Consider the following 16,384-nt stretch of genomic DNA (forward strand, 5'->3'; position numbering starts at 1 on the left):
ATGTACACACCAACGATAGCAACGATGACAAGGACCATTTTAAAAAGAGGCTGAAATCGATCATAGAGAAGTGCTCAGAAAACGACCCGACCATCCTGATGGAGGACTTAAAAACCGAAGTTGGAATGGACAACACCAGATATGAAAGTATCATGGGACGATATCAACTGACTGAGAAAAAGGAACGAGAATGATGACAGATTTGCAAATTTATGTGCATTCAATACAATGGTTATAGGTGGCACCATATTCCTACACAAACGTATACACAAAGCTACATGGGTATCATCGGATCACAGTACACAGAACCAGATCAACCATACCTGCATCATTAAAAAATTCCGAAGGTCAATGGAAGATGTGAGAAGCAGGAGTGGAGCTGACATGGTTCCGGATCACCACCGACTGGCGGTTGCTAAGATGAAACTGAAGCTAAAGATGTACTGAACAACTGCACAAACAGCATTACAAAAGTTCACTACAGCCTTCTTTCCAGATACTGACAAACTCAAGCAATTCAAGATAACTCTCAACAACAGGTTCCAAGCCTCACGAGATCTACCCAAAGTAGAAATTAACATAGAGGACCATTGTAAAGGGATTAAAGATGCACTAACTTTAAAGTGCCAGGGGGTTCTTGGTCGCAAGAAAAATCATCATAAGGAATGGATCTCTGTGGGAACCATGGACAAGATTGAAGAAAGGAAGAGCAAGAAGACAGAAATTAACAGCAGTCGAACACGAGCAGAGAAAGTCAAGGCACGAGCAGACTACGTAGAAGCAAACAAGGAAGTGAAGAAATGCATTAAAGCCGACAAGCAGAAATACATGGGAGAACTAGCAACGACGGCGGAAAAAGCTGAAAGAGAAGGAAATATGAAACAACTATATGATACAACGAAGAAACTAGAATGGAAATATAGTAAATCAGAGAAACCAGTCAAGGATAAAAAAGGCAAGACAATCACTGAGATTCAAGAACAGAGGAAAAGATGGATAGAACACTTCGAGGAACTCTTGAATAGATCAGCTCCATTGAATCAACCGGATATCGAAGCAGCACACACAGAACTTCCTATATCTGTCACTAACGATCGAAGAAATCAACACGGTCATCAGAAAAATCAACAGTGGAAAAGTAGTGGACCTCACAATATGCCGGCCGAAGCACTAAAGTCAGACATAGGAGTAACAGAAAACATGCTTCACTTTCTATTCAGGAAGAACGAGTGCTGACAGACTGGAAAGAAGGATACCTCATCAAGATACCGAAGAACGGAGATCTGAGAAAATGTGAGAATTACAGAGGCATTACAATACTGTCAGTATCAGGGAAAGTTTTCAGCAGAGTGTTGCTGAACCAGATGAAAGACGCAGTAGACGCCCGACTTCGAGGTCAACAGGCTGGATTCCGTAAGGATCGGTCGTGCACAAACTGAATTGCGACACTACGGATCACCGTGGAACAATCAATTGAGTGGAATTCGTCACTATACATCAACCTCATTGGCTATGAAAAATCATTTGACAGTGTGGAGAGAACATTATGGAAACTTCTTCAACGCTATGGAGTACCTGAGAAAATCATCAACATAATATGGAATTGATACCACGGACTACACTGAAAACTCGTGCATGGAAGATGACTGACAGATGAACTCGAAGTGAGGACCGGAGTCAAACAGGGCTGCTTACTCTCTCCCTTCCTCTTTCTTCTGATGGTCGACTGGATCATGAAGACCTCCACATCTGAGGGAAAGCATGGAATACAATGGATAGCTAGAAATCAACTAGACGACCTGGACTTCGTAGCCGATCTAACCATCCTATCCATACATCAACAAATGCAGGTCAAGACAAACAGTGTAGCAGCAGCCTCTGCATCAGTGGGCCTCAACATACACAAGGGAGAAAGCAAGATGCTCAACTACAACACGGAGAACACCAACCCAATCGCACTTGATGGAGAAACTCTAGAACAGGTAGAAACTTTCACATACCTGTACAGCATCATCGATGAACGTGGAGGATCCGATGCAGATGTAAAGGCGAGGGTTGGGAAAGCAAGGACAGCATTTCTACAGGTGAAGAACATATGGAACTCTAAACAACTGTCTGTAAGCCAACATCAAAATCACAATCTTTAATACAAACGTTAATATAGTTCTACTGTACGGAGTTCGAACTTGGAGAAATACCACAATCATCATCAGATAAGTACTAGTATTTATAGACAATTGTCTACACCAGATACTCAATGTTCGTTGACCGGATACCATCAGCGACAGTCTACTGTGGTATAGAACAAATCAGGTCCCAGTTAAAGAGGAAATTAGGGAAAGACGTTGGAAGTGGATCGGACATATATTAAGAAAATCACCAAACTACATCACGAAGCAAGCGCTAACTTGAAATCCTGAAGGGAAACGGAAAAGAGGGAGACCAATGGAACACAGTGTGTTGGGAATTTTAAGCAGACATGAAAAGAATGAATAGCAACTGGAAACAACTGGAAAGGATTTTTCAGGACAGAGTTCGGTGGAGAATGCTGATAGTCGGGATATGCTCCTCCACGAGGGGTAACAGGCGTAAATAAGTAAGTAGGCTATAATGTTCAGTAGAACGACAATATCAGGTTGTCATTGCACCAAATAATATATGGAAGAATTATGATGAGTAATGTAAATTTAAGTAGTATAGTTATTAAATGATCTACTTTTTTACATGAATCTGTTTTACCTCAGAAATGTCTACTAAATTTTCTTCGCATATCAAAATAGGTTTGGTGACATTGAAGAAGTAATGCTGGAATACGAATTTCATTGAGTTACAAAAAGTAAAAACGTAATGTCTTGCTGTACATTCAAATTAGCTGGGACACCACTGAAAACGTTAACCACGAGACCTAAAGGTCATAGGTTTATTTCAGGGGAAAGTGTACATTATACAGGTATCCTATATGTTCCAATGAAACTTCTGTCCAGTGCACTTGATTTCAACAGTACTCCAACATATATTATTTCATGATTAAAAACCATACGCAAACTGAATAAATCTATATAGCATTCAACCAAAACTTTCAGGTTATTTTAACGTATTTTTTCTATATTTAGTTGTATTAATCATAGTGTAAATTAGTTGAGTCTGACTGTAAAGTACATAAACTGTTGGATAATTTGACAAATAAAAAGAAACGAATTGAGCGAAGAAATTTCAATTCAATTAGTTTTTCATCATGGCTCTACACTAATATATATAAATATGATTCACAATAAAGGAATAACACTCATGGAGTATATACGTTACGTAATAATTATATAATGACTTATCGATTATTAGGTGTGAGAAAGAGGATTAGTAATGATCAAAGTAATCATTCGAAGATCAAGCTGTTGCTGCGTTGCATAATATGTCAAAGGACAAAAAAGAACTAACTACATATTTTGATGAATGGTCTCAAAAATAGTACTTATGTAAGTAATCGTTACACTAATGGTGAGAATAGGTAATATAGAAAAGTGGAATGAATACGATAATTGTTTACCCAAGTTCTGCTACAGACTCCGCTATATTGATGGCCAGGGTAGCGAGAGTGGTTGTACAAACTTCTTTTGTATACAAAGGTTCGAACATGGATTGCTATGGCTTCAACTATGTGCAAAAGACGAACTCGTAAACCATGCGGCAAATTTTATGGAATATGGTAGATAACCTTAAAACCTTTATTCAGTTCAACTTGATGACCTGTGTCCACCAAGTGAGCGAGAATAGAACTCTTAATCACTTTTACCTGTCCTTTGCTCAATCACGACTGATGATGTTCTGTTATCCGTTGACGACAGCTTGATTTTCGAATGATTACTTTGATTATTATTAATCCTCTTTCTCACAACTAATAATCGATATGTCATTATATAATTATTACGTAACGTATCTACTCCATGAGTGTTATTCCTTTATTGTGAATCATATTTATATATATTAGTGTAGAGCCATGATGAAAAACTAATTGAAAAGAAATTTCTTCGCTCAATTCGTTCCTTTTTATTTGTCAAATGTCAAAATGGGAAATTTCACTGTGTTGGATAATTAATTACGAATTAAATGAATAAAGCACCTACAGACATCATAAACAATTTTAGGATCATTTAAATGCGTCCACATCATTTTCTGCTCTCCTGTAAACGGATCCAAAATGGCTATATGGGAAGCTGATTGAACATAAGAATAACTACTACGGAAGCGTAAACCTTCAGAACTATCCACAGGTATCTAAATAAGCAAAAATAAGATTATAACGATAATGATCTTGATAATCAAATCACACCCATAAATCATAAACTTCAATTGATTAGCTTTATTTTTAAATCTACTAACAGCATAGTAAAAAAAAAAATTTGCATTAAGTTAAAATGGAATTTGATATAATACAGAAGGTAAGTTTGGATGAAGTGGCAGTTTGATGTTGAAAGGAATCAATCAGCATTTAATCAGTAAGTTGCAAGTTCAAATTACACCTTTATCTTTTTACGTACCAGGGTGGTATAACTAACTTATACAAAGACTGTACGATTGAAAGTGGAGAACTCACGAAATATTACTTACTTTGAGCAGCTACATAGTAACATTAGTCCTTATAAATGTTATACATGTCAAAACAAGGTAAGTAAACCTTTACTTAGAGGAAAAAGTTACCAGTATCCGTGTCTTCATAAATATGAACAGTAGAAAGTGAAAAAAAGCCTTCTAAATTGAAACACATCTATAGAATGAATTTTAGCAAAAACGGAAGTGACAAGATGTCTTCAAGCCGAAATGTTTATCTAATGTGAGTCAGTCAGTCAGTCAGTTACAACGTAGGACCAGGCACATATATACATCGGTCCAAGTTGCCATACCTCGTTAGCACAACAAGATAAACACCGGATTCATAGAAGTTAATTTAGTGTTGGTAGTATATAAAGAAAGGTTGTATATAAGGATATAGTATAGGAAGGAAGAGAGATATGAAGCAATTTTAATCTCATAGTTTAAGGGAAGATAAAGAGTGTATACACCTACGCCATTGTGATCGATTCTGAGCCATGTCACCCAGGCTCTCAAACCATTGGTTACGATAGTCACGCGGACCTCAACCAGGTAGTCTGCATCTGCCAACATGGCTCAGGCTAGAAGTTAGTGACTTCAAACACTGATGCCATGTTTTGGTTTGGCCGCCCCTAACTCTCTTCCAACCGTCCCCAATACTAGTCAGCATAGCGCGTCGTGGTAATCGGTGTTTAGGCATACGTAACACATGGCCTAACCATCTCAGTCGATGAAGATTCATCACCTCATCAACTGATTTACCATCATTCCCTAATACCCTGTGTCTAACCTCACTATTACTTACCCGGTGATCCCAACAGATGCGAGCAATATTTCTAAGACATCTGTGGTCAAATACTAGTAACCTACGAGTATCTTCTACTCTTAATGGCCATGTTTCACAGCCGTAAAGTAGAACAGAGCGAACTGATGCGCAGTATACTCGTCCCTTAATTGATAGACGGATATCTCGTCTTCGCCATAGGTGACGTAAGTTGGCAAAAGCCAAACGAGCTTTTTGAATCCGTGCTGAGATTTCGTCAGACACCAACCCATTAGGGCTGATCAGATTTCCAAGATAAGTGAAGTTGTCGACGCGTTCGACTACTTCACTCCCTATCCTTAGTTCAGGTGTTGACGCAGGCCAGTCCTGGAGTAACAATTTACATTTGGATGGGGAGAAACGCATCCCAAACATCCTGGCATTATTACTCAGTTCCAACAGAAGACTCTGCATTTTGTCAGCGTCTTCACCAAACAGGACTATGTCATCTGCGTATTCTAAGTCGCTTAGTGGTTCCCCTGGTAGGAGATCAATTCCTGTAGATTCAGTCGAAGAGAGTGTTATTTGCAGCAACAGGTCTATAATGAAGTTAAACAAAAACGGGGATAGTGGACAGCCTTGTCGGACATCACTTGAGGTTGTAAAATCAGATGACAGTTCGCCATAAGCTCTCACTCGACTGATAGTGTTCGAGTAAAGAGCCTTCACAAGGTTTATGTACTTCTCAGGTACACATTTCAATGACAGACACTGCCAAAGAACCTCTCGGTCTACAGAGTCAAATGCTGCTTTCAAGTCAACAATAACTATCATTGTCGGACGCCGATAAGCATGTCTGTGCTCTAAAACTTGACGAATGGTGAATATGTGGTCGATACAGCCACGACTAGGTCTGAAGCCAGCCTGATTTTCTCGTATTTGCAGTTCACGAGTCTTAGTTAGGCGCCCGATAATTATTGAGGCTAGTATTTTAGATGCTATATTAGTCAAAACAATCCCTCTATGGTTATCACAGGATGATTTTGACCCCTTTTTATATATTGGGACAATCAGTGATTGTGACCAGTCGGATGGGATTACATCCGTCTCCCAGATTTTAGCCAGAATATTAGTCAACCTAATCGCTAAAATTGGACCACCATATTTAAAGACCTCTGGAGCCAATCCATCTGGACCAGCTGCTCTTCCTCGTTTCAGATTAGCTATAGCCTTTTGAACTTCAAGTAGGGTCGGGGGGCCTACTTCAATGTTCCATTCAGACTGTTTGGGAATGGTGGATAACTGTAGAGTAGATGAAGGCCAGCTAAACTGTTCCTTAAAGTGTTCCGCCCATCGTTCTAAACGTTTGGGTTGAGAGCAGATAAGGGTTCCGTCTTTTTCCGAGATTGTCTCACTTACACTTGACTTCTTAATTCCAGTTTCTTTAATTAGTCTGAATAGTTGTCTGGTGTTGCCTACAGCCGCTGCCTTTTCCATCTCTTTTGCTTTCGTTGCCCACCACTGCTCACGATCGTTCCTTAGACTTTTAGTTAACCTAGATCTAATTTGTTTACGCTCTTCGTCATGTTCAGAGCCTGGTGGGATGAGTTTACGCGAATCCATCAGTGAAATAGACTTGAAGGAAATCCACTGGTTTTTTGGAGCCCTATGATTTAAATGACTAATAGATGTTACTGCTGTTTCCACAGCTGTTCGTATGTCTTTCCAAGCAGCATCTGGGTCAGTCTCGTTTACAGAACTGCCTAGATGTGAACTCAGTTGTTTCTGGAATTCGCATTTGGCTTTCTCGTCCTCCAGTTCAATCCTAATGGGTCTTCTTAGTGTACTTTTCCTGCGTCCATTGAGGCGCAGACAAATGCGCGCTCGTATTAAAGCGTGATCAGAGTCTAAACAAGTATTCCAATACGAGCGACAATCTTCTATTGAGCCTCTCCAACGATGATTGATGACAATATGGTCTATTTGAGTCCATCGTTGGTTTGGTACAGGTGGTCGCCATGTTAGACGATGTCTCAACTTATGTTTAAAATTAGTGCTTGCCAAAAATAAACGATTGTCTGAGCATAGTTGCAACAGACGATCGCCATTATCGGTTCGTTGAGCCGGAATACTAAAACACCCACCTAAATGTCTTTCTGTTTGATTTAAGCTGCCTACCTGGGCATTTAAGTCACCCGCTACGACTACTATGTCTGAGCGCTTAGCTTTCTGAAGAAGCTTAGAGAGCTTTCTGTAAAAGTCATCTTTCACCTCATCATGGCTGCAGTCAGTGGAAGCGTAGGCAGAAACGACGAAAAGGCAACGACGTGTGTCCCTATCCTTCCGAGTTCTTACGGAGCCATTTAGCCGGACAGCACACAGGTGACTGTTAACGGGGATCCATTCTAGTAGTGCTTGTTCTGCTCTTGTACTAAGTGCTATGTCTACACCTGTAAGTCCACGAGAACTAGCCAACGGGTCGCCAGATACACGGAGGGTGTATTTTGTTTGGCTGTCCATTTTGGCGAGTTGAGGTCAAGTGAATGACCACACTAGGATCCTGTATGCGTGTTTCGGAGACACAGCATACATCAATGGTACGAGATTCTAGGGTTTTAGCTAAGGAGGCCTGTTGACCGATTTGGCATTGGGTACGTACGTTGAAGGCTCCAATGTGTAGTTTGGAGCGAGGTTTTAGTAGACCTGGGACAGCGTTTCGCGCACTAGAATCGTTGGCCATGGTGATACTTGAGGAGGAAACCGAAAGAGGAAGTTTAGTGTTGAAAGTGAAGGTAGAAGGAATAGTAGGAAGTGAAGAAGGAGATTGATTATGAATACAGTGGTCTTGAGTGTTGTCAGAGGTATGAGGGCAGTTATCACTTCCCGGTTGCCCACACCGTGGAAGGATTATTCTAGAGGTACCTGAAAAGGAAATTGGGTTAGAAGTGGTCTTAATGACCTGAGAGCGTGACCGCAGTGTCCAAGGGACAACTGTTTGAGGTCGGTCACACACGACCTTTTTGTGGGTAGTTTTTGTGTTAGCTCCGTTCTTCAAAGGACCTTACCGCCGGAGACGGATATCCGTGGGATAAGGTGAGGTGTGCATTTTTAGGGTCGACCTTTTCTAACCCCACCCCTCCTTGTGGGAAGGCAGCATCGCTGTCATGCTGGTTGTCTGAAGGAAACACCTTACTGCTGTCACACCTCTGTACAGTCAGCAGTACGACTTCGCCTTCGGACCTTGGGTTTGCTGCTTTTAGTCTCACCGCTCTTCAACCGACCTGTCTGGCATGGTAGGACCTCGAGGAACGATTGTTCCAGCCAGCATAGCTCGATTGCTTCATCACGATAGGCAAGCTCGACCACCACGTCAAGGTAGCAGCAACGGTCGGGATCTAATGTGAGTGACACCAGTAAGTTTACTAGTATTATTCAAGGTGATAATGATATGATCGACAATAACCTTTTCCCAAGCATATGAGACAATATGAGGTGGTCGTGCAATATCGTGGACTGATTGAAGCTAGGAACTAACACCGCTGGATGCCAACTCAGTGGTCTAGAGGCTAAGCGTTCGCGTGCAAAATCCAAGGTTTTGGGTCCGATTCCCGCACGCGTGGTCGTGGATACGCACTACCGAAGAGTTCCTTACTGGGAAGAAACGGCCGTCCAGTGTTTTTTCAGGTTCTGAATGGTGATTCAACATTGGTCGGTCCATGATTTCGATGAAAATAACCTTTTCTTTTTGCGACAAAGTGTAAGACTTAAACACTCTCCATATTAAATTTACTATCATTAAGTAACAGTTAAATATTGATTTACTAGTTATTGAGTATGGAATCGGAAACACCGTCACACAATGTTTCAGTGAGTTCATTTTTAAGGCTGTACAAATCAATGTGATTTTACTTAGTGGACGGTTAAAGTTTCCAAAAAAACGTAAAATAAGTTTATGTGTAAACAACTCAAAATCTTTAATTGCATCTTCGAAATGATAAAGTATGAATTTGAGAATGAACTCACTACAAGTTACACAAGAGAGGATCCAACTAATATACTTTTACTTCGCTAGGCTACGCTGGAAGATAAATATGTATATATACGATTATGCATATTTAAGGATTTATTTCATGAACACTACTACTTTTGGTAGTGTCTGTGAAATGAACATTCAACAACTGAGAATACATTCGATTTAAACAGAAATATTGGTGTCAATGGGGGGAAATGTTGAACAAGTAGACTATTAATGACAAAACATGTTTATGGTATCGATTTGTACTTAGCATACAAAATATTTTGATTATAGTCACCTCTAGTAACAAACGTCTTGTTCCATTTTTTTTCTTTCGAAAGGAAATCATATAGAAATGGTTTCTCTCGACCCATCAAGACCCTTCCCATTGGGGTCCTGGAGATGGTGCAACTCAGTGCCCTGAGACGTTACAAGAAATAACTCAAAATAGGAGCCAATGAAGATCTTAATGAAAGTTTTTTAAATTCTTCATGAAAATGAAATGAGTATACATTTTATACTTACTTGTACAAAAGTACAATGGCGTTTAATAAGTTGGTAGATTTTCGGATCTTTCCACACATCACGATTTAGCAGATGACACTCAAAGCAACCTTCATCGTGTATACTGACAAGTAACCATTGATTTTTTTCTTGTGCAGCAAGTTCAGCCTGTTTTAAAATGGAAAAAAAGTGAGTATGATAGGATGGAAGACATAAGGTGATATATCATACACAAATAAGTAGAGCGTGGACTTGATGATTGAAACACACAGCTCTGCTGGTCTCAAGTTGAGGTATGTTTCACCTATTTCGGTTTGAAAAGCCAAGTAGTATTACTAGACACTATAGATCGAAGTCGAATTTATAAAAATGTACTTGGTAAATAGGTTATATTAGCTGATAACGCCTATTTTTAATTTTCTATATAGACTGCAATCAGATATTTAGCTAAACCGACCCTAATTTCAACTGGAATTTCGTCATAACTCAGTATTCTAAGTACTTGGGTTTTTGATAAGATAAAAAAGAAAAAAAGTCCTAATGGTCATTTTCTGACTTTTATTTTTATCACTACTCACATATTATTTGGTAAGTAACTCATAGACACCCAATATTAATTAAATAACTTTTCATATTTTTAATTCCCTAAAAGATATTTCATCAGTTGGCCAATAGTTTTGTTCCCCTAAAATCTATTTAAGCGAGATTTTGGTAACTGCATCAGGCAAACAATATTGACCTATGAACTCTAACTTATTCAGTGGAATTTGTTTGATAGATGGTTAGCTTGCAATCAAGTATTGTGACATGCTAATACACACAACTAATGTGCTTTGGTTATCGATTTCGTGGATTGGTTGGAGTCAGACACTGACACCGTTGGATGACAGTTCAGTGATCTAGAAGTTAAGTGTTCGCGCGTGAGACCGAAGGTTCTCGGTTCGAGCCCCGCGTGAGGGATCGTGTATGCGAACTGCTGTGGAGTTCCATACTAGGACCAAAGGGCCGTCCAGTATTTCGAGTTTTTCACTAGTGGTCTAACATCGATCGATTCATGATCTCAATTAAAAACAATTACTCAGAGCACTTACAGCATGTACTGTCCCATCAAACAATATCTCGACTGGAGGTTGGTAAAGTTGTTGCAAATGTTTTCTTTTTCTTTTATTAACACTATCTTTAACTCCATTAGTATGTCGCGAAGAAAATGAAGAAGAACCAGAGCTAGTGCCATCAGTATTTAGTAAAGTCGGATTAGGCCCACTAACGTTAGAACATCGTTGTTTAGTTGAATGATCCTTAAAACAAACAGATATGATGAAAATTATTTACAAAAGAATAAATGTTATTTGTGTGACTAACTCTGTGGCTCAGTCTACAGGGTTTGACAATTAAACTAAGCCATGTTGGTAGGTGTAGACTACCTGGTTGGGATTCGCGAGATGATAGCAATCAATAGTTAGAGACCTTGAATGACATGGCTCAAAATCGTTTGCAATGGCGAAGGTGCATCCACTCTTTGTGTTCTACCAAATTCTAATTCTCTGAATTCCTCATGTCCCTATCCTTTTTCTCTTTTCAAATTTATTTCACTGTACTATACTCCTTGAATAACATCTTCAAACCTTAATCTTTCACATGATGCTTATACTCTTACTACTTCTACCACTATGGGATTTGAATCGACAACTTCATCTCTGTGCTAATGTGGTATGGCAGCTCGAACCGATGTACGTACGTACGAAGTTCTACGCTGTGATTGACTGACTGACTATCATTCTGAAAAGAGCAAGAACAAGGATTCTAGAATCTTTGTTCTTGTTCTTTTCAACTAGTTTGACTTGAAAGACATAATAGTGACCATTAATAGGAATCACAAAAGAATATTAGTGAACCTTAGTAAGAACCCTTAGAGGCCGGTTCTAATAAAATACCAAGTATATATTCAAGAGACAGTCAGTTAAATACGTAATCAACCATGAAGATGTTCATCCGGAAACAAACTTATATGGTCAGTAATCACTTTTCAAAGCAATAGTAATGTCTACTAGCAACTTAATCGAAAAGGTTATTAAGGGATAATGGATACATGGAACCATGGCTAAATTAATTGATGCTTGGAAAATTATCTAGGTGGATTCCGAACAAGATTATCACGCACCTAACTGAATCATGAGAACGATAAACCAGAGATAACTAACCTAGTTTCAGATCTGGGCATGTAAATATGTAAATACAATCTTTACGTTGCACAGGGTCCTGAAACACATACCAATGGAAGATTACAGTCCTATTTCTCGACTTAAAGGCTTTATTTGACTCCGCTGATCAAGAGTTCTTGTATTTGGGCCATTAATCGGAAAATCTGTCGAGCATCAACCTAATGTGAACCTGTTACCGCAATACACGTGATTGGATCAGAGAGAACGGATTATATTTGCTCAATGCAAATTTTTATGGGGTTCTGCATTGCTTATGATGGACTTATTGTGCACCAACAACATTTAGAAAATAAATGTAACCCTAAGATATCCATTTTAACATCTTTCTTTACCACAAGTACAAAAGAAAAGATATGTTGACCGTTTAGTTATCCCGTCAGTCCCTGAAATAACGTGATTAATAAGTGTTATAGAGCAACGAACCACGGCTGATATAACTTTTTTTAATAGGTGAACTGATAGCCCAAAACAACTACTACATGTCCTATTTTAAAACTAGGTTTAAACAAAACTAGCCCTAGAGTGGTACCCCATACTTGTTAAGTGCAAATTTCAGCTTATAAAAAATAAAACGATCAATATGATTGGATAATTGGGTTATTAAGATACCTAAAACATTTGTATGCACGAAAGTATGATCTACAACTAAATACCATTAGATGTTAGTCAAAAACAATACCTAACCAAAGATTGTATAATTGACATGAACATACCGATTTCGAAGCTGACTGTGACTTTTCAAACGGCTGGCACTTTGCACCACTGGTCACTGTATCATCGTCTGAGTTATCGTCCGAATCCTCAGCAACGAACGCGCGTCGACGTGTTTGCATGAGAGGTGCGTTTTGCAGGTGAACAGGAACTAGGAATTTAATTAAACATGCAAACTTTATATTAACTAAAGCCTTACAAAACAAAAAACTGAAAATAAAATTTGAACAATATCTATTAAAAACTACTTCTTAGACTTGATATGTGTCTACTTTAGAATAAATAAGTATAACTACCGTAAAGTCGACAGAATATTATCAGTCAGTCAACTACAACGTAGAAACAGGCACATATGTATCGGTCCAAGTTTCCATACCTCATTAGTACAACAAGATCAATACCAAATTCATAGAAATAGTTAATTCAAAGGTGGTAATATATAAAAAAATATTGCATATAAGGATATAATACAGGAAAAAAGGATTAGTTCGTATAAAGGAAGGTATAAAGCAATTTGAATTTCACGGTTTAAGGGAAGATAAAGAGTGTATACACCTACGCCATTGTGATCGATTCTGAGCCATGTCACCCAGGCTCTCAAACCATTGGTTACGATTGTCAGGTAATCTGCATCTACCAACATGGCTCACACTAGAAGTTGGTGACTTCAAGCACTGATGCCACGTTTGGTTTGGCCACACCTAACTCTTTTCCAACCATCTCCAACACTAGTCAGCATAGCGCGTCGTGGTAATCGGTGTTTAGGCATACGTAACACGTGGCCTAACCATCTCAGACGATGAAGATTCATCACCTCATCAACTGATTTACCATCATTCCCTAATACCCTGTGTCTAACCTCACTATTACTTACCCGGTGATCCCAACAGATGCGAGCAATATTTCTAAGATATCTGTGGTCAAATACTAGTAACCTACGAGTATCTTCTACTCTTAATGGCCATGTTTCACAGCCGTAAAGTAGAACAGAGCGAACTGATGCGCAGTATACTCGTCCCTTAATTGATAGACGGATATCTCGTCTTCGCCATAGGTGACGTAAGTTGGCAAAAGCAAACAAGCTTTCTGAATCCGTGAAGAGATTTCCTTAGACACTTCCAAGATAAGTGAAGTTGTCGACGCGTTCGACTACTTCACTCCCTATCCTTAGGCGTTGACGCAGGCCAGTCCTGGAGTAACAATTTACATTTGGATGGGGAGAAACGCACTCCAAATATCCTGGCATTTTTACTCAGTTCTAACAGAAGACAGTGTACTCTAAGTCGATAAGTGGTTATCCTGGTAGGAGATCAACTCTTGAAAATTCAGTCGACGAGAACGTTATTTCCAGCAACAGGTCTACAATGAAGTTAAACAAAAACGGGGATAGTGGACAGCCTTGTCGGACATCACTTGAGGTTGTAAAATCAGATGACAGTTCGCCATAAGCTCTCACTCGACTGATAGTGTTCGAGTAAAGAGCCTTCACAAGGTTTATGTACTTCTCAGGTACACCTTTCAATGACAGACACTGCCAAAGAACCTCTCGGTCTACAGAGTCAAATGCTGCTTTCAAGTCAACAATAACTATCATTGTCGGACGCAAATAAGCATGTCTGTGTTCTAAAACCTGATGAATAGTGAATATGTGGTCGATACAGCCACGACTAGGTCTGAAGCCAGCCTGATTTTCTCGTGCTTGGAGTTCACGAGTCTTAGTTAGGCGCCCGATAATTATTGAGGCTAGTATTTTAGATGCTATATTAGTCAAAACAATCCCTCTATGGTTATCACAGGATGATTTTGACCCCTTTTTATATATTGGGACAATCAGTGATTGTGACCAGTCAAATGGGATCACGTCCGTCTCCCAGATTTTAGCCAGAATATTAGTCAACCTAATCGTTAAAATTGGACCACCATATTTAAAGACCTCTGGAGCCAATCCATCTGGACCAACTACTCTTCCTTGTTTCAGATTAGCTATAGCCTTTTGAACTTCAAGTAGGGTCGGGGGGCCTACTTCAATGTTCCATTCAGACTGTTTGGGAATGGTGGATAACTGTAGAGTAGATGAAGGCCAGCTAAACTGTTCCTTAAAGTGTTCCGCCCATCGTTCTAAACGTCTAGGCTAAGAGCAAATAAGAGTGTTGTCATTTTTCGAGACCGTCTCACTTACGCTTGACTTCTTAATCCCAGTTTCTTTTATTAGTCTGAAGAGTTGTCTGGTGTTGCCTACAACCACTGCCTTTCCCATTTCCTTTGCTTTCGTTGCCCACCACCGCTCATGGTCATTCCTTAGACTTTTGGTTAACCTAGATCTGATTTGTTTCCGTTGTTCAGAGCCTGATGGGATGAGTTTACGCGAATCCATCAGTGCAATAGACTTGGTAGAAATCCGTTGGTTTTTCGTGACCATTGGTTCAATTCATCAATAGATGTCGCTGTTGTTTCCACAGCTTTTTGTATATCTTCCCAAGCAACATCTAGGTCAACATCGTTTTCAGAACTACATAAGTGTGACCTCAGTTGTTCATGGAACTTACTTTTGGCTTTCTCGTCCTCCAGTTCAATTCTAATGGGTCTTTTTAGTGTAGCTTTTCTGCGTCCAATGAGGCGCAAGCAAATGCGTGTTCGTATTAAAGCATGATCAGAATCTAAACATGTACTCCAGAACGAGCGAGTCTTATATCGAACTTCTCCAACGATGACTGGTGGGAATATGGTCTTTTTGAGTCTATCATTGGTTTGGTGCAGGAGGTCGCCATGTTAGGCAATGTCTCAACTTATGTTTAAAATTGGTGCTTGCTAAAAATAAAAGATTGTCTGAGTACAGTTGCAGCAGACGGCCACCATCATCCATTCTCTGATCCGGAATACTGAAATACCCACCTAAATGTCTTTCTGTTTGGTTTAAGCTACCTACCTGGGCATTAAAGTCATCTGCTACGACTACTATGTCTGAGTGAATGACTTTATGAAGAAGTTCGGAATGCTTTCTGTAAAAGTCATCTTTCGCTTCATCCGGGCTGCAGTCAGTGGGAGCGTAGGCAGAAATGACGAAAAGACGTGTCCTTATCCTTCTCAGTTCTTATGGAGCCGTTTAGCCGGACAGCACACAGGTGACTGTTAACGGGGATCCATTCTAGTAGTGCTTGTTCTGCTCTTGTACTAAGTGCTATGTCTACACCTGTAAGTCCACGAGAACTAGCCAACGGGTCGCCAGATACACGGAGGGTGTATTTTGTTTGGCTGTCCATTTTGGCGAGTTGAGGTCAAGTGAATGACCACACTAGGATCCTGTATGCGTGTTTCGGAGACACAGCATACATCAATGGTACGAGATACTAGGGTCTTAACCAAGGAGGTCTGTTGACCAATTTGGCTTAGGGTACATACATTGAAGGCTCCAATGTGTAGTTTGGAGCGAGGTTTAAGTAGACCTGGGGTAGTGTTTCGCGCACTAGAATCGTTGGCCATGGTGACACTTGAGGAGGAAACCGAAAGAGGAAGTTTAGTGTTGAAAGTCAAGGTAGAAGGAATAGTAGGAATTGAAGGAGATTGATTATGAATAGTGATCTT

The 16,384-nt window shown here is 39.7% G+C and overlaps 1 protein-coding gene across 1 annotated transcript in view; it reads right to left on the reverse strand.

The window, feature by feature from the left end:
- Positions 1-16,384, reverse strand: part of Smp_131520 (putative hypothetical protein) — a gene marked incomplete at both ends in the record, with an annotated part of 32,372 nt that overhangs the window by 12,278 nt on the left and 3,710 nt on the right. Inside the window, 4 exons of the mRNA XM_018790272.1 lie at positions 4,122-4,271; positions 9,905-10,037; positions 10,961-11,167; positions 12,805-12,953. Coding sequence (XP_018655632.1) covers positions 4,122-4,271; positions 9,905-10,037; positions 10,961-11,167; positions 12,805-12,953 — 639 coding nt within the window. The remainder of the gene's footprint in view (positions 1-4,121; positions 4,272-9,904; positions 10,038-10,960; positions 11,168-12,804; positions 12,954-16,384) is intronic.

This window comes from Schistosoma mansoni, chromosome W, assembly GCF_000237925.1.
Source record: "Schistosoma mansoni strain Puerto Rico chromosome W, complete genome".
Classification (NCBI taxonomy): domain Eukaryota; kingdom Metazoa; phylum Platyhelminthes; class Trematoda; order Strigeidida; family Schistosomatidae; genus Schistosoma; species Schistosoma mansoni.